Consider the following 26,323-nt stretch of genomic DNA (forward strand, 5'->3'; position numbering starts at 1 on the left):
AAGCACACTAAGGCTAAATATCTCTACTGATTCTTCACCTTTGAAAGTTCTGAAGGCATTTTAAGCGTGAAAGTGACCAAGTGGTCATTTGATACATGAAACTCACGGAAACACGTACATCTCATTCCGACATTTAGGAGATTTTCCGCCATTGTGCTACTGACAAAACCTTTGGTTAACTTAAAAAACAAAAGGCCCTATTTACAAAAGTGCTACGAAACTAATGGAAGACAAGAAGAGATGTGCTTTTGTTTTGAAAAGAGGATGTTTGATTTTTAGCTTGAAGCTGGTCACAGGACGATTTTACATTCCGCTCACAAGGCATCATGGTGCGGTTGAGTATGCGTAGTGGGCCCACCGTGCACACTTAAAAAATGTCCCCATATACCCAGATAGCACACATACGTCTCGCCGATGTCGGCCTCGGATCGTGCGTCGGCATTCTACTCCTAATGCGTCATTTTGTGAGGTTTTCCCCCCCAAATCAGTGATACCACTTATAAAATTGTAGAACTAAAATGTCACTTCCATGAAGCTGTTTTTGTGCTGGGGCTCTCTTGGCTATGCTGCTGAAAATACATTTATGATCATGAACTGTGTCTCTCTTTACTTTGTCCACACATATAAGCTATTTAGTGGTAGAATATTGGGTTTGTTGTTGTGATATTGCCATATTCCTATCAGATTTAGGTAAATACTCCACTATGAATATGGAGATATTTATACTAATTGAATGATCCGAGCTAATTAAAGGTTAATATAAGCTGAGGCCGCACTGAGCATCTTTAATCCATTGTCCAAACGCCAATGTCTCCGTAACGTCTGCCCAATGAGCAAACGCTCCCCATAATACGTCTCGCCGATGCAACTTCATTCATCGTGCCGACGTCGGTGAGATGTGCGTGTTCTATCTGGGTAGTATACATCCAGGCATTTGTTATGTACTCAATATTTTCAAACTATCTAATGTGAACGCACTACATACTAATTTTGATGTCAGACTTAGTATGAGTAGCATACGTTAGAAGGCAATTTCAAACACAGCCTCCAGCTTTAACTTAGTACTGCTTTGCTAGGCCTCAGCTTTAGGGCCTTGTGCATATACGTCATCAGCATATTGCAAGAAACGTCTCTGTTCAGTTGACTAGGTGATAGGAAAGACACATGAGAGGAAAATGAGAGCGTAAATAACTTCCTCAGGCTATAAAACATTCAGTTTTAACACCTCCACTGTGTCTGTGTGAATGTGAGCTGTTTGCATGAGTTTCACCTCCAGCGTCCTGAAGCATCACCACTGATGATCACACGTCAGCCTTACAGCTGTGGTGGAGATGACAGGCTGTGGGAGAAGCAGCAGGACAACACCAACGCACGCAGAGAAGGACAGACAGTGGCTGAACCAGTAGATGATGGGATTGTGTGCTGGAGGAGAGAGGACGTACAGTGGAGAGTAGAGTTAAATGATCTGAGAGATGCTGGGTCTCTTCAGGAGGTTAAACGGCCATCTGTGCTCCTGCACACACAGACTGGCTCCAATCCCACGATTTCTGCAGCAGCACAGAAACAAAAACCTTATTTAAACCTGCTGCAAGCAAATCAACTATTTAACAAACAAAGCATATTGATCAGTAATCTTCACATTCCCTTATGGAAGACAGTGTTGATTTTGTTAACTAAAACTCTTATTCATAGGCGACATCTTATAAGTGACAATAATTAGACCAGGGATGGGCAACTGTATCAGAGGGACACATGATCAAAAAAGGGTTTTATCTTTTTTTTTTTTTTGTCTGTCGTTTTGATGTTTGTCAGTTTTTAGACATTTTGTGTGTTTTTTTGGAGCTATTGTGTGTTTTTTTTTTATTGTATTCTTGTCATTTTCTGCATTTTTGTGGTCGATCTGAGCCTTTTTGAGGTCACTTTCTGTATTTTCCTGTCATTTTGTGTAATTTTGTCAACAGTGTGTCTTTGGGGCTATTCTGTAACACGTTGTTGGTTTGTGTGTTTGGGTCCTTGTGGTTATATGAACCATTTTGTGTATTTTAGGAATTTTTGGTCTCCTTTGTGCATTTTACTCCCAATTTGTGTGTTTTGGGATTTTTTTTTTTTTTTTTGTTTATTATGTTTGGCTTTATATTCCTTCTAACATCTTAAATTACAATTTCGGGGCATTTGTTTTGGGGGCAGCAAAAAATGTGGCCCCTGGGCCACCAGTTGCCCATGTCTGAATTAGACTATGACTAATAAAAAAAAAAAAAAAAAAATACAAATATGGATATTTCAAAACAATAATTTCATCTCATGATGAAAAACAATCAGACTTAATGTGATCATGTCTTACACATTGATCACATTAATCAAACCCCATTTCAGGTTGATAAATGAATCTTTAAAAAAAATACATCAACTCTTGTGCTGTATATTTTGTTCCACTATATCTGTAATAAATTTAGTCGACTAAAATATTTAATCTCTAGAACTGAAACAGTCCTGATGACCATTTTTTTTTCTTATAAAACTAAGTGGCATTTTAGTCAAAGGACAATCATTAAAAGTAAATTAAATTCTAACTTTCTTGTATTTTTTTATATATATAAAAAAGTTGTTTGCTGCCAAACCTAAAACACAAGCTTTAATTAAATAAATAAAAAAATAAATATATATACCTTTTTGAACACCTCAGACCTTTAGCTCTCTGCTGTCCTTGTGTGCTCCATGGTGGACTGTTCAGCTTTTAAATAGACAAACTGACTGACTGCAGGATTAAAGACACATGTGATGCTAATTACATGAGACTCTTTAGCTTAACATGTTTTTGGTAAAATCTTGTTCAATCTATTCTAGAGCTGCCAACCTATTTGTCCAGTGTTAAATAATTATGTTGAACCACAAACAAATGCACTTTGCCACAATTCAAAAGCAAAATCTGATTTACATTCATTGGATTTCAATAAATTGTGGTTTTAATGACCTTTAACCATTGTGTGTTATTCTTTATCTGGGTACTGATAAAATTGTCCACATATCCATTTCATGTCATCAACTATTTACACAATTTATAATTAAAAAAAATAATAAAATAAATAAATAAAAACATTTTTATTGTTTTCTATAGATCTTTAGAGATATATTAATTTAACATAGACCAGATCTCTTTTCTTAAAGGAGAAGCACTAATATTCAAGTGTTATTTATTTTGGGTAAATCTTTGCTTTCATTTTTGGTTCCAAAGGATTAAGTTTGTGTGTTTAAGGCCCCGAAATAGCACAAGTTTGGAAACCTAAACACTGAGTATCTGTGAGAATAATCATGCAGCCTTTTGTAAATGAGTTTCCTATTGGATGTATCGGTATAAAAACCAATAGATTACCAGATTATTATGATACATCCTGGTTTCATTTTAATTTGAACTCTAATATATAAAACTGTTTGACTCACTGTACACTTGATTTGCAAAAATATTGGTGATGTTGAAGCAAAGATCTTACGATACACAATGAAAATCAATAACAAGTGGTCTGATTAAACACAAGATAGAGAGATATCCTGCAGCTCATCCAGTGATAGAGAGAGAGAGAGAGAAAAAAAAAGATGAGAGGAGGAAAAACCAGGGCAACTATAAATAGTAGCTGGGTGATGAGGGAGTGAAGAGATCGAGAGGATGGAGAGGTGAAAAAGAGAATAGAAGAAAGAGACGATGGTTTCATCAACATGCCGTTCCCGTCCCCAAACGTTATCTTTATTTCTCTACTCAAACAACCAAAGTCAGAAGCGACCAATGCATGTGCAACACAGCAGTCAGAGTAATTGGATTAATAAATAAATCACATGTTCACAGGACGCTGTTTTTTGGGAGGCTTTTAAACAAGCAACTCATTGCATTTACAAGCTGCAGAACAAAAACAAACAAATGAAAATGGACAAATTCATCTTCCAGCTGTAGTTTGTCCAATCTGAAAATCACACCGGGTTAAAAAAAAAAAAAAAAAAAAAAAGCAGCCTAGAAACACTAGATATGATAGAAATAACTCACTCACTGCCAGTAAAACTACTAAACAGCACTGCTTCATTTACACCATTGACACTGAATGTCACTGTGACTAAGCCTCTATTTATCAAACAAGAGCGTATGAACTTTGGATAAAGGTCGTTTGATTTTATCTGCAATCATTCAGTTTTGGTGTATTTAGATGGAAACACATGTTTTCACAGCTGAGCAGCTTCATTACATTTGATGAAATCCACCCACAGGCTTCTTTGAAGACCACCAACAGCACATAATACAATAATTCAAATGCTCTATCAATACCTGCAGTAGTTCAATACCAAGGATGGACTTTAAAAAAAAAAAAGAATCTCCAAGAACCATGATGAAAAAATAGAAATTAACGTCAATTTGTTTATTTATTTATCATCTCATTGATTTACATTTTACTCCCTTTAGTTCGTCACTTATATTTTCTAATACAGAGTAGGTCCCCAACCACCGGGGCGGGGACAGTTTGGTGTCGGGCCAAAGAATGGATAAATATTCTGGGTATTTTATTTTTTGCAAAATGATTACATTACATTATCGATTGACAAACTCATTTTAGTTCAAGGGGCCAAATACAGAGCAGTTTATCTAAAGTCGGTCGCAGATTTTAAGTGAAAAAATTAGTAATTGAATCATTATTGCGCTCCAGTTTGCACTTCTCAAGTATTAATAAATTAATATAAAGGAATATCAAAGCAATAAGTGACAGATATCAGTCCCAGTCACTTCACTTTCAATTCATTATTTGACGTTGTAGAATTTTTTTATGTAATTTTGGGAAATTTGTTGTAATAATTTCAAGGAAGATGCAGGATTTTGGAGTTATTTTACCAATTTGAGATTAAAAATGACTGCCATCATGTGATATAAGCATAGGGAAAATGTGAGCCCTGCTAATATTGTGGGGTTTCATTAAATTTGTGTATTATTTTGGATGTAGCTAGCTGAGGTATTTACAACAGAATTAAGTTTAATTTGCACAAAAAAAAATATCATGCTTTCTCTGACTCTTATTTTGAAGGGTTCACACTTTCTTTTTTAAAATTCATTTGTCAATCGTAAATTGCATTTTTTTTTTAAGTAATATTGTTGCTTTTTTGTAAGTAGAAATAATAACTGTACAAGAAAGCAGAAGATCTCTCAAGAAAGCTTTCATCACTTTTGATAATTACTGAAACATTGGATTTATTTTTACTTGCGAAAGCTTTTAAATACCGGATTTCTATGACAACTTCTTTATTTTGAATAATCCCTGCTTCATATAACACAGCTGCTTCTACAGTTTTTATACTCATTTTTTCCCAGCACTTTTGTTCGATTACACAGAACATTGCGACTATTCGTTAGTGTGTCTGTAATCCTTTACCCAGTTCATTATAGTGGGAGGCTTGTTCTTTGTAGCAGATAGAAATGACATGCACGCAAACATTCATTCATTCCTATGGTCAGTGAACCAGTTTTAAAGGAATTCTATATGCACACTAAGGGAGAACATGCAAGCTCTCCACAGAAAGTCTGCAGAGGCCATGAGGTTTTACCATTGAGGCATCGATGTGTTTATGTTTTAATAATACAGTAGGAAGGTATTCATAGTTGTGAGTAAAAGTCTGGTCTTTGACAGATAAATATGGGCTCGGGCGGATTCAATTTTACACATATTTCACAATTCTATTAACCCTCCTATTATGCTAGGGGGTCAATTTGACCCCATGCAATGTTTATCATTCAAAAAAATTATATTTTGTTTTTGCTTCATAATTAATTACTTTTACTAATTTGATGTACAATTGATTAAGCATAAAATTATCATGATGATATTTTGACAATGTGCTGAACACATATTGCATACATTGGTGTTCCTCTAGGGGTCAATTTGACCCCATGCTGTTTTGGCTGTGTAAAACCTTACATCCCCACACGTGCAGGTGCAAAGTTGACAGTTTTGAGGCGCAGGAAATGTCACATCATCCCCACAACCAATAGGGTTCATACTCTTGTGGTCATTAATGTACATTTGAGAAGATCTTCGATGAAAACTATATTCAAGATAAAGTAATTCTAACTTAAAAGTTTGGCCTGATGGTGGCGCTAGAGAACAGCTTATGGTTTCATTATCAATAAAAAAAACACAATTTTCTGGAGGCAAATATCCCTGGGGTCAGATTGACCCCCAAGGGTAAAACGTGTCAGTAATATTTGAGGATAATAGGAGGATTAATTAAATGTATTTGTGCCAACTCTATTCGTACGTAATGTCAACATTATTATTATTTTTTTTTAAATAAATTCTCAATCTTTCTTTATGATCTTTAAAAAAAAAAAAAAAAAAAACTTTGATTATTGAGAGCAAAAGGGTGCAGAAGAGATATGTAAATAATCAAGAGCTGTGAACCAGGAGCAGGACAAAATGACAGTGTTTCTGACATCAAAGAGATGGGATGATGGTTCCACTGAGCGCAAAGTGCTGCAAATACGATTAAAGGCCGACATGTTTATTCTTTCTCCCATCAATCACATTCATTTCCCAAATTCCTTCAACTTCCTGTCTACGTAAAGTACTTTAAGAAGCCGAAGCCACACTGAGGGAGATCCAGCTTGGCTTTACAGGAGCTGCAGCGTTGTTAGCCTTAACATTTAAGACAAAGTGGAGATAAATCAGGGTGACATGCAGGATTTAAGCCTCCGACATCTAAAGTTTTTATATAAAGTGTCATAAAGAAATGTGCATCACAAAAGGCTCCTAAAGTATCTGCAAAAATAAAACATTTGCATCACTTACTGTAAATATGGATTAACTATATCGTCTCGTCTTTTTTTTTTTTTTTTCCCCCGTTTTGCTCAATCGACAAGAATGAATGCACGTCACATTTTAGCGATAGTCTCCATCTGACAAATAAAAAAACGTGTTTTCCACGAGAAGCCCGTTAGCTTAAATGCTATATTCATCATGCACTACGAGAGCTACGACTGTTAGCAGCTGCGCCGTCGGCTCACCCGGTCACTACAAAGTGCGACGTCACCATCGTTATATACCGAATTCAGGCAGAATTCAAAGTGTCAAAGAGCAGCGATTAAAACTACTGCAAATAATAGACGACAAAAGTCAGTGCCTGGGAAGTGAAAAGAAGTCGTAAATTACTGATTGCAACAATCATGTAATAATAATAATCACAAAGTTCTGTGAGTAAGTACCGTACTCTGTTTGGTTACAGTCCAGTTTCTATTTGGTGTGTTTTACATGAACCAACCGAACACCTTTGTTACGCACTTACACTCCTCGCACTAGCACACGCGGTGAAACACTGATCCAGATCTACAGTATATAGATAAATCTACATTTTTTTTTTACAACACTTAGAGAGAGCTGTGTGGTAGTTTTCTGTGATCCATCTTCTCATCTAACTACATCACCAAAGGCTGTTTGATTTAATCAGGGTAGAAGGGAATGGCTAATGTGGGCTAATTGGTCGCTACGTCAACATCAACACTCGTTTAGCACTTGAAGACGAGCGTTTTGCTTCTAATGGTGAGCTGTGATTGGTTCATTGGAGAGTGTTTGATGCCAGAAGGTTGGGTTGATGTGTGCGTGTCTGTGTGTGTGTGTGTGTGTGTGTGTGTGTGTGTGTGTGTGTGTGTTTAGGGCCAGTTCGTGATTAAACAGTTTGAGTTTCCTCCAGGGTAGTTATACAGTAGCTGCAGCCAATGATGATCTCTGTTGGTTTCCAGTCAGGAGCGGTGTGTGCGTGCCGTTACGGCTCCCAGTCGTCGTCGTGGTGCTGCGAGGCGATGATGACGACCACGGTGAGGATGGTGCATAGCACGATAGACGCGATTCCCACTGCCAAGCTGATGAAGGAGAAGTTGCGAGCCTCACGAGAGGCGATTTCCGCCGTCACCATGTCACCCCGGGCGATAGCCGTACGCACCTTTAGGGAAGCAGGAATGAGCAATGAGAGGAGGCGTTATGTAAGGCAGTGGTTCTCAAACTTTTCAGCCTGTGACCCTTAAAATAAAGGTTACAAAAACTGGGGACGCCCACTGTACCTGAAGGTGGTTGAACACAAACATAAACATTGAAGAACAGTCATGTGGCGACAGGGCCATCTATAAGGGGGACTAAAGGGGAGAGCTTTATGGGGCCCATCCATGAAGTCAGCAAAATGATGGTCCATTGTTCTATGAATCTGTGATAACCATATTTATTTATTTATCTGAATAATATCCACTGTTATACAGGAGGTTTATTATTATTTGTGTGATAGTATATAGTTATCTTAAAGCTGATATCTGGAGTTTCTGAGAAATGTCTCGATGTTCCGCCCTCAACAGATTCACTTCCTCTTACTGGCTTTGCAATCTACCAGAAGCCACGCCTCTACTTTTCTGCATGCGCATCGCGAAACATAACAAGGTCGCATTGGGCCGCATTGATATATGTCTATGGGTCAGGTAAGAGCCAAAATCATAGAAACTGTCTATTCGTACAGTTGGCATATGGACAACCCCCGGTGCTATTGGTTTGTTTACCGAAGTAAACGTACGTAGCGTCTTAGAGTTAGGTTTAGGGTTAGGTTATAACCCTATATCGCAACAATTTTTAGTGTTAGGCTTGGGGTTAGGTTTAGTCTTGGTCACGTGACCTAAACTGGCCAATGACTGATCTTTCACGTGACCTAAACTGGCCAATGAGGACACTGCGTACAGATAGAATTTTGGTATATTGATACGGCGACCGTACGAATAGCCACTGCCAAAATCCTATTTATCTGTTTTCTGTTGTGACGCGCGACCTTGTTTCCGTACACAGTTCCGCATTCACTTTGATTGACAGTCTCAAAAACAGGAAGGGCGATCACGGCGCTCGTTTCCATTTGTATAGAGGTCTATAGGATGAAGGCGGGACTTATATACATTTATGTATATGAATGACCGCCGGCAGTAGACCATGGTAAAAGACGAGTTAGGTATTTTTTCACATTCCAAAAGAATGATACATAAACATGGATTTCTCCAAAACTCTGGATATCAGCTTTAAAGATGTACAGTAAATCCTTGTTTTAACCAGAAGTAAATTAGGTTAAAAGTGACCAAAAATGGTGGAAAAGGAGGTGAAATTGGATTTTAAAAACCACAGAAAGTGGTTCAAAATTGCAAATTAGAGTGGGCAAAAAACAGACAGAAAAAATGGTAGAAAGGATTAAAAGTGTAAATATTAGCTTAAAAGTGGCAGAAGAAAGTAAGAACAATTAGTTTAAACTGGCAAATAATGTGCCTGAGAAATCATGAATGTGGTTAAATTGGTAAAAAAATTGGTGAAAAAGGGGTTAAAAGTGACAATAATGAGTTAACATATATGACATTAGGTTGGAAAAGTGGTAGAAAGGGTTTATAAGTGCCAAAATGTAAAAAATGTGCAGAAAAGGCATTGAAATTTGATGGAGAAGTTGCAGAAATGGGAGTAATGTCGCAAAAATACATTAAAAGGAGCAAAAATCTGGCAAGAAAAAGTGATGAAAATAAGTTAAAATATGGCATGTTTAGTATAGTTGCAGAAAAAGGGTAAAAATAAGCAAAAATGGGCTCAAATTGTTCAAAAAAAAAAATAAATCATAGTTTTTTGTAGGCGTCTGTCGTCCCCCTCCCAGTGTCTCCTGAACCCAAGGTTTAGAACCCATGATGTAAGGAGAGATGATGCAGAAGATAGAGACCAATATCTAATGCATATCACTGCAGCTGAGGCTGAATGTGCAGAAAGAGGCCACAGCGTGCAGCATTAACACACTTTAACAACATACACAACTCAGGCCGGTGAGTCCACGTCGTGTCAGCTCAGCTCAGAGCTGGATGAACAGGCCCAGAGGAAAAAATCCATTCAGTCCCGTTGCACTGACAGTGGTGTGGTTACATAACGGTGGGTCTGTGAGTGTTGGGTCAGCACAGGCCCATAAAGAAAGGGTGTCATGGTAGACCAAGCCAATCACAGTGACCTGCCTGCCTAAGAAGCATTTAAACAAACAAAAAAACTGTATCATATTTGAACACAAATGTAGCTAAGGTATGAACCACAGTTGGGGTCAATTACATTTTTCAATTACAATTACGTCTTCAATTATCCATGTTCAAATATAACTCAATTATAATTACGATGACCAGCATTTTTCCAATTACAATTAAAATCATAACCATAATTTCCCTACTGAAAGTCAATTACATTTACATTCTCAAATACCATTAATCACAATTACTGAGCCTTTAATAAATAACGACACAAAACTCAACCTTCCTCTTGTGTTAGCGTCAGAGCCTTTTTTATGTCAGTATACCCCTATAGTCCTATAGAGAATTGACAGGTAGTGGGAAAAGTTATTTGGTATTTTATTTTTTTTTCACACCAATTTTCTAGACATTTCAGGCGACACCATTTTAATTTCAGGCGACCCCACATGGGATCCCGACCCCAAGGTTGAAAAACGGTGTTCTAAAATGTGACTCTTATTTTTTTAGCTATTATTTGAATTATGTAAATATAAACATATACAAACCACAAAGATAATATGCTTTTTCATTTGAAGAAAAATGTCTTCAAAAACTATGAATTCATTATTTTACACATGGAGAAGTCTATACTTAAGCTCCTCTTTTTTAATATTTTTTTTATTTATGTTGTATTTCCTCCAAAACAAAGAGGGGATTTTTGGTACAGTTTTCTTCTCTTGTAATAAAATCCTTCAAACGGTTTCACTGTAGAATTCAAACAGCTAAACGGTCAGTCAGAAAGGCCTGCTGCTATTCTCCAACTCATGATGACGTGAATAAAAAGAAAAAAAAACCACATCTGTCACGTTGTGTTTTGACACGAGGCATCAGGGATGAACGATCTTTCCACGCACGCACACACACTCACACACGCACACACACTCACACACGCACACACGGCAATACAGGCAACAGCCTGTGTTTGTGTCTGCAGGCACGTATATTGTGTGTTTATCACTGGCTGCCCATTAAAAATGAAAATAACCACAAACTGTAGCTAGAAGCAGGGTTGGGGCCAATTATAATTGTAATCACATAATTCGGGAGGGGCTCAAAGTAGAGTCGCTGCTCCTCCGCATCGAGAAGAGCCAGATGAGGTGGCTCGGGCACCTAATTAGGATGCCCCCTGAACGCCTCCCTAGTGAGGCGTTCAGGGCACGTCCCTCCGGAAGGAGGCCCCGGGGAAGACCCAGGACACGCTGGAGAGAGTATGTCTCTCGGCTGGCCTGGGTACGTCTCGGGGTCCCCCCGGAAGAGCTGGAGGAAGTGGCCGGGGAGAGGGAAGTCTGGGCCTCCCTACTGAGGATGCTGCCCCCGCGACCCGGAAACGGCTAAGCGGGAGAAGATGGATGGATGGATGGATCACGTAATTGATAATCAATTACAATTATGGCGTAGTTATAATTGTGACTGTAATTGAAATTGACTTTGTAATTGCAACTGTCATGGAAATTCTATAAAAACTACAATTTAATTAAAACGCTAACCTGGGTGAAGGTGGTTAACTATAATTATTAAAATATGTCTAATGTAAAGGTTTCCCCACTACGTTTCAGTTCTAACAAGGTAACCAAGAGATGGGATACAAATGAGAGGAAATATCATATTTTTTAGTGTATTTTACAGCTGATTTAAGACATAAGAGATGCTAACAGAAAGCTAACACAAGAGGACGGTGACGTTTTATGGGATTATTCATTAAAGGTCGCATAATTGTGATTAATTGTAATTGAACTTTAGTCATTGAAAACGTAATTGGAAATTACTTTCAGGAGAAAATTGATCATTGTAATTTAAATTGTAATTGGAAAAAATGCAGGTCACCGTAATCATAACTGAGTTGTAATTGAACTCAACTCAACTTTACTTCTATAGCGCAAATTACAACAAAATCATCTCAGTGCGCTTAACAAAATTGAACGTGGGTAATTGAAGACGTAATTGTAATTGACCCCAACCCTGGCTAGAAGCTACAACAAATCTGCATCAGTGATGTTAAAGAGTCCAAAAAGATCAAATTCCTCACACAAAGTGTCTTTCAGATGTAAAGTGACACACAGGAAGTGCAGCGTTATTAACCTGTACGGCTTTGATGATGGCGATGATGCCTGTGGGCCAGAAGCAGCAGACCGTGGTGAGCACGGCTATGGGCAGGTAGTCGTGTGGTGGGCGGCGGTCCATCAGCGTGATGCTGGGGGGCATCTGCATGGAGTGGATCTGACCCGGGGGGATCCCTGGATGTGCTCCTCCCGCTGGCATGTAGGGCTGACCCTGAGGGTGAAGACACAGGATGATGAATGCTACATGAACATTGAATTACAGTCATGTAGAGACAGGGCCATCTATAAGGACCCATATGTTGGGGTCCATCCATAAAGTCAGCAAAATGATGGTCCATTGTTCTATCAATCTGTGATAAACACATTTATTTATTTATCTGAATAATACCCACTGTTATCCAAGTTTATTATTATTTGTGCCATAGAATATAATCACCTTAAAGATGTAAATCCTTGTTTTAGTCAGAAATAAAATAGGTTGAAAGTGACCAAAAATGGTGGAAAAGGTGTTGAAATGGAATTTATAAAACCACAGAAATTGGTTAAAAGTTGCAAATTAGTGTGGAAAATGTGGTAAAAAAAAAAAGGGTTCAAAGAGTCAATATTGGAACAATTAAGATTTTAAACTGACAAATCATGAATGTGGTTAAATTGGCAAAAATAAGCATAAAATATGGTGAAAAGTTGTTAAAAGTGACAAAAATGGATCAACATATACAACTTTAGATGGGAAAGGGTTTTATAGGTGCTGAAAATGTCTTGAAAGTATTGTAGCAAAAATGCATTAAAAGGAGCTAAAAAAAGGTGAGAAAAAGTTATGAAAAAAGGTTAAAATATGGCAAGTTTGGTGTAGTTGCAGAAAAATGATACAAATAAGCAAAACTGGGCTCAAATTGTTCAGAAAATATCCTTAGTTTCTTGAAGGCATCTGGCGACCCCCTCCCAGTGTCTCCCGAAATAAGGTCCTGACCCCAACGTTGGGAACCCCTGACATAGACAATCAACTGAAGCTGTTACACACTCACCGATGCCATGGGATAGATGGGAACATAGGCTGTGCAGGGCTGCAGCTGGAGCGGGTAACCCGGGTGGATGTAGCCCACAGGGGGGTGTGGCATGGTGCCGCCGGGGGCCTGCGTCTGCACGGTGTAGCCCTGTGGGGCCCCGGGAGGCCCCATGGTAGCGCAGTTAAACTGAGTTTCTTGGTGGTATCCCTCTGAGCCTGGAGGAGGAGGAGGGGGCGGGTAGTTGGGTTGGGTTCCTGGAGCAGGAGGGTGGTTGGGGTCCTGGGGCCCAGGTAGGTATGGAGGAGGCTGCATGGGCTGACGGTTGGAGTCATCGAGTCCTGAAGAAAGCAGGAGGAGGTGAGAACAGAAGGATGGATGTGAACGAGAGAGCAGGTTATCTCCATCCAGAAAAACAATCACACAAGGGGCCACAAAAATGTGATTGTCTGATCCGAGGGTCACATTATTAACATTCATGTCAGCATTTACAATAATGACCAATCTGAGCATTAATACAGGAAATAAAAAAGAGAAGAAAAGAACAAAGGGTTTGTGTGATTTTGTTGTTTAATATTAAAAATATTTTCCTGCCATTTTAGTTTTTTGTACATTCTCTTATTCTGTGTGTATACATTTATAGGTCGCAGACTGTAAAGCTGCACATGCTAAAATAAACAGCAACTTTTTGCAACATTTAGCAACAATGTTTAAAAAACGTATGTGAATTTATTTACATTACATTTGACCAAATTTACAGCAATATTTGTGAAATTTGTGATTTTTTCTCATAAAAATATAATGTCAATGTTAAACCTAATTGTTGAATCTAAATCAAGATTTACATTTAAAATTTAGATTCAACATTTAGATTTAGATTTCATATTTAACATTTAGATTTAGATTGCATGTTTAACATTTAGATTTATTTTTGACATTATATTTGTACGAGAAAACAAAAATCACAAATTTCAGAAATATTGCTGTAAATCTGTAAATCACACATGATTTTTAAACATGGTTTGTTGCTAAAAATTGCTGTTTATTTTAGCATGCGCAACTTTACAAATGGCGCCCCATATGCTTTTGTAGAATAATTTCGTGTATTTTTGTTTTTGGAGTCAATTTTGTGTATTTTTGTTACAGTTTTGTATATTTTATTTAATTTGTATATTTGTGTATGAATATATTTTTGGTGTTGTTTTGAGTATTTTCTGTTATTTTGTGTATTTGTTTTAAAGGCCCGCACAAAAATAGACTGAGGGCCACATATCTGCTCTACAGGGTCCGACTCTTCCCACCCTGCGTAGCTTATCCACAACACAGATCATCACATCAGATTCTCTGCTCAGAATGAAAAGAAGGAAAGACATTGTGTTGTGATGTTTATCAGCTCTCTGAACATTTCAGGCTCCCCTTGTGTTTGCTCTACACCCACTGTGACTGATGGGGTGTCATGTTTTCACAGCGGGGACTTGTCTGAGGTAATCTGCAGTGATGGGGACATGTGGGGTGAGGAAGAGGGGGGGAAAAAGAGGATGAGGAAGGATACAGCGCGGTGGTTGAGTGCTGACGAATGACGAATGACGCTCTGAGAGCCGCTTTACGTAACGTCTCCTGACTCTGAGGCAAACAGGATGTGGTCCAGAAACAGAGGAGGAGGAGGAGGAGGAGGAGGAGGAAGAGTGGGGGGGACACCTTGGAAAGGTCACACTGAGATTAGCTATAGCATCATTTAGATCTGTGTTTCTCACTTCAAATCTGTATACGTGAAACATAGAACTATGATGTGTAGACAATACATGTTGGGATAGGCTGCCAACGTTACACGTGATTAGCTTTGTGTTTTAGTAAATCTGCATCATACGTCATCTTTACGTCATAAGAACAATGGTCGGATGTTAAAATTAGCGCCAGAGCAACAGGAGTAAAATTGTAATGTGAATATGTTAAAGTCAAAATTTTGCCAGTGATCAAAATAACTCCATATTACTACTGTATATAAGGTTAATGCTAATGCTAGGTCAATGGTAGGCTAATGCTAGGTTAATGCTATTGCTCGGCAAATGCTAATGCTAGGTTAATGCTAATGCCAGGCTAAAGCTATTGTTAGGCTAATGCTGTTGCTAGGTTGTTGGTATTGCGAGGTTGTTGGTATTGCTAGCCTAATGCTCTTGCCAGGCTAATGCTGTTGCTAGGTTATTGGTATTGCTAGGCTAATGTTAATGCTAGGTCAATGCTATTATTAGGCTAATGCTAGAATAGGGTTAATGCTAGGCTAATGCTCAATTTGTGTTAATGCTAGGCTAATACTATTGTTAGGCTAATGCTAATGCTAGGGTAGTACTAATGATAGGCTAATACTATTGTTAGGCTAATGCTAATGCTAGGGTAGTACTAATGATAGGCTAATACTAATTCTAGGCTAATACTAATGCTAGGTTATTGCTAATGCTAGGCTAATACTATTGTTAGGCTAATGCTAATGCTAGGGTAGTACTAATGATAGGCTAATACTAATGCTAGGTTAATACTAATGCTAGGATAATAGTGATGCTAGATTAGTGTTAATGCTCGACTAACACTAATGCTAGATTAATGCTAATGCTAGGTTAGTGTTAATGCTAGGCTAATTCTAGTTGTCACTACCTAATTTTTTCACAGACTGGATCCTTTCAGATCCTTTCAACACATGCGCGTAGACTACGTCACTTCTTTCACTCGCAATCCTTACGACTGAGCTGCTGGGACGTGATATTTGAATGTAAACCAACCATATGATGTTTGTTAAATATTTTAATTGTACACATTTAAATATGTGACTGTTTTGTGGTGTTTTTAATTAATTAAAAAAAAAAAACGGATAAAAACACAGCACACAAAATTGACAATCAAAAACCAGACAAAAAATAAGATAAAAACCAAAATAAATCGGAATTGTCTCAAAACATAAATTTCAAATTCTTTTTAAATAGCAGGGTTTTAACCTTTTAATTAGGACACAAACTGCCGTAAAATAAGCCGACCGGATGGAGACGCAATTCGCGTATGCGTTGGGAGGATCCGAAACGATCCGATCCGTGAAAGGATTGGGTAGTGACATTAGGCAAATACTATTGCTAGGTTAATGCTAATGCTAGGCTAACGCAAATGCTAGGCTAATGCTATTGCTAGGTTAGTGCTAATGCTAGGTGAATGCTATTGCTAGGCTAATTCTAATGCAAAATTTAATGCTAATGCTAAGCTAAGCTAATGCAGTGCTACACAGGCCAGCACCTGCATCCTCACTTGCATTTTCTTCAAAAAATGCTAATAGTGTTGTCAACTTTACATTTTATAGTCACAGGATAACATGATCACTACTAAAACGTTGACATGTGGCGAGAGATTCCGAACAGGATTACGGGCGGAATAGGACATATTTGTCCATTTGTCACAATTCTAGATATTCACCTGTTTTCCAGTTAAGTGTGTAAATGCATGACATTGTCACATTACATGCATGTGAGGCCTTTCTGTGTCAAACTGGGGTCAGATTTAAAATAAAGAGAAAGAAAAAAGAAAGAAACGAGTCAGGTGAACTTTTCCGTGTTGGATGATTCTTTCATTTCAAAATGTGAATTCTGTCCAGTTTAAGCGATCACAGAAAATGTGAGGCCGTGTAACAATTTTGACCTTAGCTGATTGTAAATGAGGTTTGTATTACTGGAGGACATCAGTACCTGCTTTGGGTTTTTATCATTCATTCTATTCAGTTTGACAGCAAGTATCGAAACTAAATTCAAGAAAAGAAGCTTTTCAAACTGGATAGACTTCAAACATTCCGAACAAATATCCTCCAGTTCCTGCCGTACCTGCTTCGTGCAAATCATGCTGAGGTGCAACATCTTTACAGAGGAAAAACACAGCCAGTGCTGATCACTTAAAAAGTCAACTGGTGTCCTCAGAACAGCCGACATAATAAATTCATTTCATCATGACTTATGCACGATCTCCTACATTAGTCACCATCAATAAAATAAAACCAAAGAAATGCATGTGTTTGTGTCTGACTGAGGCTGCCATGACTACCTGTTTAAAATCACCGCTCATATCATAACATGCATAATATGGGAGATTAAACAAAAACCGCTGGCGAGCAAAAAGGAGAACATGCAAACCCTATAGATGAAGTTCTGTAATTTCACATAGAAACTGCTCCACCAGTGCACAAATCCAATTTCATTCACTTGATCAAGTCAGAAATCCATCGTTCACGTTTGAGCCTCCGTGATTGATCTTATATAGATTATATACTGTGTATACTCGATAAAACAACAAAAATGTTGATACACTGTACTGTATATTTATTGTTGTTATGTTGGGATCATTTTCAGAACTGACACACCTGAATCACTTTGCATTATTCTGATATTAAACACACACACACACACACTTTGCCATCTGTTTAATAAATCAAACACTGCTAATGCTGCATTTTCAAATCTTGGATATTTTAATATCACGTTTGTTGTGCATGCTTACCTAATATATTTTCTAATATACATTTTTGTGTTATAAACGCCATTCTATTTGTGATTCTCATCACCGTGCACAGTTTCTATTCCTCTTCTAATCCACGTCTGCTGATAATTTAAAAATAAAGCTAAAGGAGGACAAACAATGCAGGCGATGTGAGGAACCATCATTTGGAAAACACAGTAAAGCATTTCACTGTAAGGGAATCAAACTAAATAAGTAAGTGGTCCAGGCAAAGACGACCTGAAGATTTCAAAGGTCAGACTGTAAACGCTCACAGCTGCACATCAGGAACATCAGGAACGCCGTCTGCCTCTTCAAAGCAGAGACGACTTTCACAGGGAGACATTTTGACCTGCAGCGACAGCAAGTTAACGTTGCCTGAGGCAGGATATTTTCTTCAAAGTAAAATGAATCATGATGTAAATCACAATCAAGTTTAGTTAAAGGGTTCCTGTCGTGAATTTTAATTGCAAACTCAATCAAAAAATCAAATCAAATAATAAATGTTTCTTTAAAAGTCTATGTAGAGCCAAACCTTGGCTGCAAGATGGATTCTGGTGTTCACAAACACCAGAATCCATCTTGTGTTGTTCCCAACTTTGCCTTTCGAAACCCGAACCAAAATGGTTAGAACCAATCACGAGGCAGTGTTGTGGTTTAGGGCGGGATATCTGGGTGTGACAAAGGCAGAAGCGCCGAAGCAAAATTGGCGCATGCGTAGTTGCGGGAAGAGGAACTAGCTGGGCTACCTCTATTAGCATAGCTCTGAATCAAAATAGAAAGATGTCGACGAAGGAGGATGGTTAACGTGCCTTTAACTCGTGTTGCAAAAATGGCAAAAGTCACTCAACAACATAATGACCGCAGCATTAATATCCCAGAAGTAAGTTTTCACCAGCGGAGTCTTGTTGTTGTTGTAGCAGCGTCTCTACGGCGCATGTCGATGATGACATCATCATTTGTTACCGTGTGATTGGCTAAAACAAGTCATGGTGGACAGGCGCTTCGACTAATCAGCTTCAAGCATTCTGTTCATGTCCCGCCCTGGTTCTGAAAGGATTCTCCAGACACAGACCCAGATTGATATGGAGAACTCGAGTTAGAGGGAGGGGCTACACATCAATCCGGCTCTTGCCAGGTTATGTAGAGCCGGCAGGAAGAGAAAAAAAGATACGCTAACCTTATATTTTCATCCTCCAAATGGCTTCATTGTCCAGCCTGACTAATTTCCTGGTAAGTCTCTCTCATAGTCACTTATGTCACGTCTCGTTTGTAACCAGATCAGCCAACTGCCGGCTGTGGCTGCTCCGCTGCACAGCAACGCCAGACACGTCAGCAGTACTGCAGCTCCAACACACATCCTGATGTTGATAAAAAAAACAACCTAAATAAAGAGGAAAATCTAAGAAATCAGGTGGGATCAAAAGTAAACACTGCACCGGAATCAACGACTTCACGTCACATCTGGCCAAACGTGGCTGCTCCCCATGCATTGTATTTGAGGGTATAAAATCATTGAGTCCGAGTGGGCCATGTTCCGTGCCTCTGTTGCTGAGGCGGCTGATCGGTGCTGTGGCCGCAAGGTAGTCGGTGCCTGTCGTGGCGGCAATACCCGAACCCGTTGGTGGACACCGGGGGTGAGGGATGCCGTCAAGCTGAAGAAGGAGTCCTACCGGGCCTTTTTGGCCTGTGGGACTCCGGAGGCAGCAGACAGGTACCGACGGGCCAAGCGGAGCGCAGCCACGGCGGTCGCCGAGGCAAAAGCCCGGACATGGGAGGAGTTTGGTGAGGCCATGGAGAACGACTTCCGGACGGCTTCGAAGAGATTCTGGACCACTATCCGGCGTCTCAGGAGGGGGAAGCAGTGCACCGTCAACACTATGTATGGTGCGGATGGTGCGCTGCTGACCTCGACTCGAGACGTTGTGGATCGGTGGGGGGAATACTTCGAAGACCTCCTCAATCCCACCGACACGCCTTCCAATCAGGAAGCAGGGCCCAGGGACCCGAGAGTGGGCTCTTCTATCTCTGGGGCTGAGGTTGCCGAGGTGGTTAAAAAGCTCCTCGGTGGCAAGGCTCCGGGGGTGGATGAGATCCGCCCGGAGTTCCTCAAGGCCCTGGATGTTGTGGGGCTGTCATGGCTGACACGACTCTGCAACATCGCGTGGACATCGGGGGCAGTGCCTCTGGATTGGCAGACTGGGGTGGTGGTCCCCCTTTTTAAGAAGGGGGACCGGAGGGTGTGTTCCAATTATAGAGGGATCACACTCCTCAGCCTCCCCGGTAAGGTCTATTCAGGGGTACTGGAGAGGAGGGTCCGCCGGATAGTTGAACCTCGGATTCAGGAGGAGCAATGTGGTTTTCGTCCTGGCCGTGGAACTGTGGACCAGCTCTACACCCTCAGCAGGGTCCTTGAGGGGTCATGGGAATTTGCCCAACCAGTCCACATGTGTTTTGTGGACTTGGAAAAGGCATTTGACCGTGTCCCTCGGGGATTCCTGTGGGGGGTCCTCCGGGAGTATGGGGTATCGGACCTCCTGATAGGAGCTGTTCGTTCCCTGTATGACCGGAGTCAGAGTCTGGTCCGCATTGCCGGCAGTAAGTCGAAATCGTTTCCGGTGAGGGTTGGACTCCGTCAGGGCTGCCCTTTGTCACCGATTCTGTTCATAACTTTTATGGACAGAATTTCTAGGCGCAGTCAGGGCGTTGAGGGGGTCCGGTACGGGGGCCTCAGTATTGCATCACTGCTTTTCGCAGATGATGTGGTCCTGTTGGCTCCAACATACCGTGACCTTCAACTCTCACTGGATCGGTTCGCAGCCGAGTGTGAAGCGGCCGGAATGAGAATCAGCACCTCCAAATCCGAGTCCATGGTTCTCGACCGGAAAAAGGTGGAGTGCCTTCTCCGGGTTGGAGATGAGGTTCTGCCCCAGGTGGAGGAGTTCAAGTACCTCGGGGTCTTGTTCACGAGTGAGGGAAGGATGGAGCGAGAGATCGACAGGCGGATTGGTGCGGCGTCTGCAGTGATGCAGAGTCTGCACCAGTCCGTCATTGTGAAAAGGGAGCTGAGCCAAAAAGCAAAGCTCTCGATTTACAGGTCGGTCTACGTTCCAACCCTCACCTATGGTCATGAACTTTGGGTCATGACCGAAAGAACAAGATCACGGGTACAAGCGGCCGAAATGAGTTTCCTCCGTAGGGTGGCTGGGCTCTCCCTTAGAGATAGGGTGAGAAGCTCAGTCATTCGGGAGGGGCTCAAAGTAGAGTCGCTGCTCCTCCGCATCGAGAAGAGCCAGATGAGGTGGCTCGGGCACCTAATTAGGATGCCCCCTGAACGCCTCCCTAGTGCGGCGTTCAGGGCACGTCCCTCCGGAAGGAGGCCCCGGGGAAGACCCAGGACACGCTGGAGAGACTATGTCTCTCGGCTGGCCTGGGAACGTCTCGGGGTCCCCCCGGACGAGCTGGAGGAAGTGGCCGGGGAGAGGGAAGTCTGGGCCTCCCTACTGAGGATGCTGCCCCCGCGACCCGGAAACGGCTAAGCGGGAGAAGATGGATGGATGGATGGATGAAAATCATTCAAAAAAAGTACTTCAAATGTATGTGTGTGTGTGTGTGTGTGTTTCTTTTTAAATAAATGTGTAAATATTTTGTTTACTAGTAATAGATTAAACACATTTTTATGTTATTTACATGACTAGTACAGGTGTCATTTAATGATAACACAGTCCCTCTACATTTCTCATCATATGCAGACGTTTGCAGGTGTTCTCTGCTCTTCATTACTAGATTGCAGTACTTTTTAACCACAAAGTGTTACAAAAAATATAGTAAAATCCTACAAGATTCCTGCAAATTACACTGTATGTTTGGATAAAAGTGGTCGCACGTTCAACTAATTTTCAAGCCAAGAAAACCTATAGAGACAAATATCAGTAACGTATTGCTTTACACTTATTTATTGAAAGTCAATGATTTACACTTTTACAAACTCGGGCACAATAATTTTGAAATTGCTAATTTCCCCCAAAAAATAGCTTACTTTGTATTAAAGTTTTTAGTAGTCACTGATTTTACTACTTCTCAGAACAGCATGAAAAGAACAGTTAGATAGATTTCTGAGTGCGTCCTAAACCAGACCTTCCCCTAAACAAGCCCCACTACAAAACTTACTCATACGTGCTGTCCCTTAAAGGAGAAAAAGCCAAAAGTGGAACATATTGTGCAGCTGTTTGTTAATAAATGTACCTGTGTAGCAATTTACATCAGCAAATTTAACCCAGAATTGTCTTTCTGCTCAGACTTCATTTGATTAAAAACGAACAAGATTTATATCGTATATCGCCATTTTGAGAAAAAATATCGACATGAGTTTTGGTCCATATCACCCAGACCTACAAGGTCGTATTTGCTAAAGTGTTTCTAGCTATAGGTGGATAGGGCCCCACTAGTCACATGGGAGGCCCAAAGCTAGGACCTCAGCCTCTATTGAGAAGACTGAAATGTACTTGATTTTATCCCTAATATGCTAAAAAAACTAAAGTAGGCTATAACAATAAAAAATATATCACAATCCTAAGCTGTAGCTACAGTTTTTAAAGGCGTATTTAAGTCAATTTTAACTTCAAGTACCTAATACATTACAAATGTTCATACAGTTTGTTAGAAATCTCATAAATAAATCAAAAACACACAAAAAAAAGCCCCTTAGTTTGTGAAAAATGAATTCATAGGAGTTATTTTGGAGAAAAGGTTTGAGGTAACTTGAGTTGGTAATTTATTAGAATAATAAAAATCCATTCACATTCCCAGACTATACTCACTGTATTTTGTGACCACACATACTGATTTAAACTGATACACGAGTGCTTTTGTTGCTATAGTGTGGCTTATTTATAGCCGCACAGATTCCATTAACCCTTTGTGGGGATGTTTCCAGCTTCGATCTGCAGAAACCTGCACTAAACCCAGTGTTAATGTTACCTTTGTGTATGGGGCTGTAACTAAAATGTATGTTTGCATCCCTGAGTATATTTTTCACACATGTAAGAGTGAAAATGTACAGTACATCAGGTAAAAGGCAAATATGCAGATACACAAAGCGTGTGCTGACTGGTTTTTGTTTTATGTGTTTTTTATTAGACGCAGTTTAATTACAGCCTCACTAAAGGGATGAACACAGCAGACGGATGTTTTCAGACTAAATTTGCGTCGTGAATGCAGCTGCATGAAAGCCTCACTGATCTGATTATCATTGTCTTGTGCTCAACCTGCCGCCTGATGCTCAAGTGCTGTTATCGGATCTCTAGCATGCGTGGTACACTCACACTGACCATCTAATGAGGTACAACTTTCTAGCGCCAGGTTGGACTCATTTATATACTGCAGAAAGCAAAAACCAAATTAAAGAGGTTATTGATGGAGATGTACTGACTTTGGAAGTCGTTAAATTACAGAAGACTTAAAGCTGCAGTATATAGAATCGTGAGACTTGTGTAGAAACAACCATGCTATCCCCTCTCTGTTTTAGAACCTATCGTCCCATACCGGTATCCTCGTGAAAGCACACAACTGTTGAGTTCTTAGCGACTTTATTTCTCAATAGAGACTAGTGACAAAAGTAGAGACTTTATCTTGTGTTATTGGAGAGTTTTCTGCTGTCTTAAAGACATGAAAACACGTATCACTCTCTGTAGTTACTGCCCGAGTAGGTTTGTGCCTTTAAACTAAGGATGCACCCGATCGAAAGGTGCCGATTTCCCTTATTTTGTGGGGTCGGCGATTGACCGATCCTTGCTAATGAAACCAATGTTTTCCGCCTATCTTTTCTACCTCCGCAAAGGTCTTAAAGTTGGGCCATGAAGTCAGTCACTGTTCACGTCTGCTGTGAGAAGACACAGAAGTGTGCATGTGTGTTCGTGCGCATGCCTCTGCTACACAGGATAACAACAACAGTCACCCGGAGCACGGTTAGCTTAGCATGTCGGCAGATTGGCAGCATTACACAATAAAAGAGAGCAAAGGATCGCAATTTGTCATTCATGTAACGCGGAAAAAGGTCTTGGTGCAGCTGCAAACAAAACTCTACCTCATTCACCATTTAAGATACCACCACACTGCTCAGTACGCTGCTATGCAGCATTTGAAGCTAGTAATCAAGCTAATGCTAAAGCTAAAGCAGTGGTCCACTAAGAACGCTTATCAGTGAACAGAGCACAGCTACTACTAACCTGTGTCATGTTCATTCTGTTTATACCCGTTGACTTGTGAAAATGCTGCTGCACTTTATTATTTCTGTAGAATATTTGACTTTTGGGAACCTTTATCCTGTAAAGAGTTGAAAGTTATTTAAGATTCATATTTTTACATTTAAATATCCACAAAGCTGCTGCATTTCAATCCCAAAATTTCAATAAATCTTCCATTGTGTAATCAATGTCTATCTTTGGTTCAAACGTTGTCAAAATCTGTACTTTTGACGTAATCCTGCTGACAACAAACAAATAAAAAGACGACAGACAATATCCGTGGTGAAGTGTAACACGGGAATGATTTCACTTTTCAAAGCTCAGCTCGATTGTTTATGTTTATCTATAGACGACCACTTTATTAGGTACGGAAGCTGATTAGGGCCAATTTTGATGGAGAAAATAGTTTTGGGCAAATCAAGAATAAAGTTGAACCGTTGAGATTAAAGTCGAAATTTCGAAAAATGAACTCAAAATACAATATCATGATAAAAGTCAAAGGAAGATCTGCTAATGAAGTCAAATCTACGGAAGCCGACGAGGGCCAATTCACCATATGACAACCAACAGTAGATCGTGTCCGTCTACAAAATGCCATGTATTGATGAATGTGTTAAACTATACTTTGAATTTAGGTTTAATGACAAAGAAATTATTAAATTTTTTTTAGCTCATAAACATGTTGTAATAGTAATATGTAATAGTATAATAATGTTGTTTTAGGACATTTAGGCTGTACGGAAACAGATTAGGGCCAGTTTTGATAGAGACTGTTGACGTTTATGGTGAATTGACCCTAGTCAGCTTTCATACATTTGACTTTAATAGCAAACCTTCAACTTTTTTCCACGATATTGTACTTTGAGTTCATTTTCGAAATTTCGACTTTAATCTTGTCTTTTCGAATTTAATCTCGACATTATATTTCAACTTTATTCTCGACATTTCGATTTTATTCTTGATTTCTCCAATTTTCTCCATCAAAATTGTCCCTAAACTGCTTCCGTAACTAGGCACACCTCAACAACATTTGGTAAATTTAGCTTTTTGACCAAATTAGATGATTTCTTCTTGGCTGGAAATGTGAGATTGTGCTCCATGAGAGTGATATGCATGAGGTCCAACACCTTGGACACTTAAATCACATATTCTGACACTCAGCTGCTCATTTCAACCCCTTCTAACGCACTGCCTTTGGGATGATCGTGTGTCTGATGGTGCGTGTGAATGACAGGTAATTCATTCCCATTCTGTGTGAGGTTGGAGGTGGAAAATGGGGAAATTTCACAGTTTTGCACGACGTTTGTAGGTCTCACTGTAAGAAAACGCACAAAGGACACCCACGCAGGTCCCCGCAGGCCCGTGTGTGAGCAATAAATACACAATTTTGTTGATTTTTACAGAAGAAATGTGCAGATTTGGATTAATGATGATGATGATGATGATGATGATGGTAAAGATAAGGTGGAGTTTGAACTCAGGCTCTGGTGCTGACTGAACACAACTGGAGGAGATGATGGTGGTGGTGGAGAGGAATAGATGATGATGGTATCTCAGACCAAAGCCTCCACATCTGCTCACACAGACGCTTGTTTCTCACCGTGTTTTTCAGACGACATCCCTCCCGATGCTGCTGGTGAAATCAATCCGCTGTGGGGGGTCTGTCTGCGGGGCTTCAGTCCTGGTCCTGGTCCATGGTCAGCGCTGGTCCATGCTGAGAACAGCCGCTCTGTGGGGGGATCTAACGAGGCTTCGCTGCCAGCTCGATGTGATGTGATGATGTGATGCTCAAGTCCCGGTGAGCGCGCGCCACTGACACGCGTTGACTCACTGACAGTCAGTCTTAAAGCGACACGCGCGGTCAGGATGCGTGCGCGCACAGAGCTTTGGAAAAGTGAAATTCTAATTCAGAAATATTTTTATTTTATTTTAGGCTATATGCAATTATGTTATAATGTATTTATTTTACAAATACAAAGTTGTAAGAAATACTCCATCCATTCAATATAGACATTTTTAAAGACGATTACTATATTTACTATATTAACCCCCCCCCCCCCCCACCGCAACAGAATTTCAACAAAATGGGGAACTTAGTTTTTTTTTTTTAAACCCCAAAAACTAATTTATTTTACAAATTACAAAGTTGTAAGAATTTTTCCATCAATTTAATAGACATTTTAAAAGATTTTTATTATTATTATCATAAAGCAGTGGTTTATAAACTTCTCTCCCCCCACAACAAAATTTCAACACAATGGGTAACTTTAAAAAAAAATAAAACAAACTACAAATTCATTCATTTTATGAATTACAAAGTTGTAAGAATTTCTCCATCAATTTAATACAGAATTTTAAAAATATTATCATAGAGCAGTGGTTTATAAACTTATCTCCCCCCGCAACAAAAATTCAATACAA

At 39.8% G+C, this 26,323-nt stretch overlaps 1 protein-coding gene across 1 annotated transcript; it reads right to left on the reverse strand.

The window, feature by feature from the left end:
- Positions 1–3,701: 3,701 nt before the first annotated feature.
- Positions 3,702–25,727, reverse strand: prrt1 (proline-rich transmembrane protein 1). Its single transcript, XM_028462011.1, has 4 exons — positions 25,503–25,727; positions 13,158–13,477; positions 12,152–12,343; positions 3,702–7,962 (listed from the first exon to the last, which is right to left on the reverse strand). Exons 1-4 carry the CDS (start codon positions 25,519–25,521, stop codon positions 7,786–7,788), a joined length of 708 nt encoding a protein of 235 aa, XP_028317812.1. The 5' UTR covers positions 25,522–25,727; the 3' UTR covers positions 3,702–7,785.
- Between the last annotated feature and the right edge of the window lie 596 nt (positions 25,728–26,323).

Source organism: Gouania willdenowi, chromosome 11, assembly GCF_900634775.1.
Source record: "Gouania willdenowi chromosome 11, fGouWil2.1, whole genome shotgun sequence".
In the NCBI taxonomy this organism is placed as follows: domain Eukaryota; kingdom Metazoa; phylum Chordata; class Actinopteri; order Blenniiformes; family Gobiesocidae; genus Gouania; species Gouania willdenowi.

Coding starts and splice junctions, on each gene's coding strand:
- prrt1 (XM_028462011.1), bottom strand. Junction 12,344..13,157: donor CCATCTATCCCATGGCATCG/GTGAGTGTGTAA, acceptor CTTCACCCTCAG/GGTCAGCCCTACATGCCAGC. Junction 7,963..12,151: donor CCATCATCAAAGCCGTACAG/GTTAATAACGCT, acceptor GCTTCCCTAAAG/GTGCGTACGGCTATCGCCCG.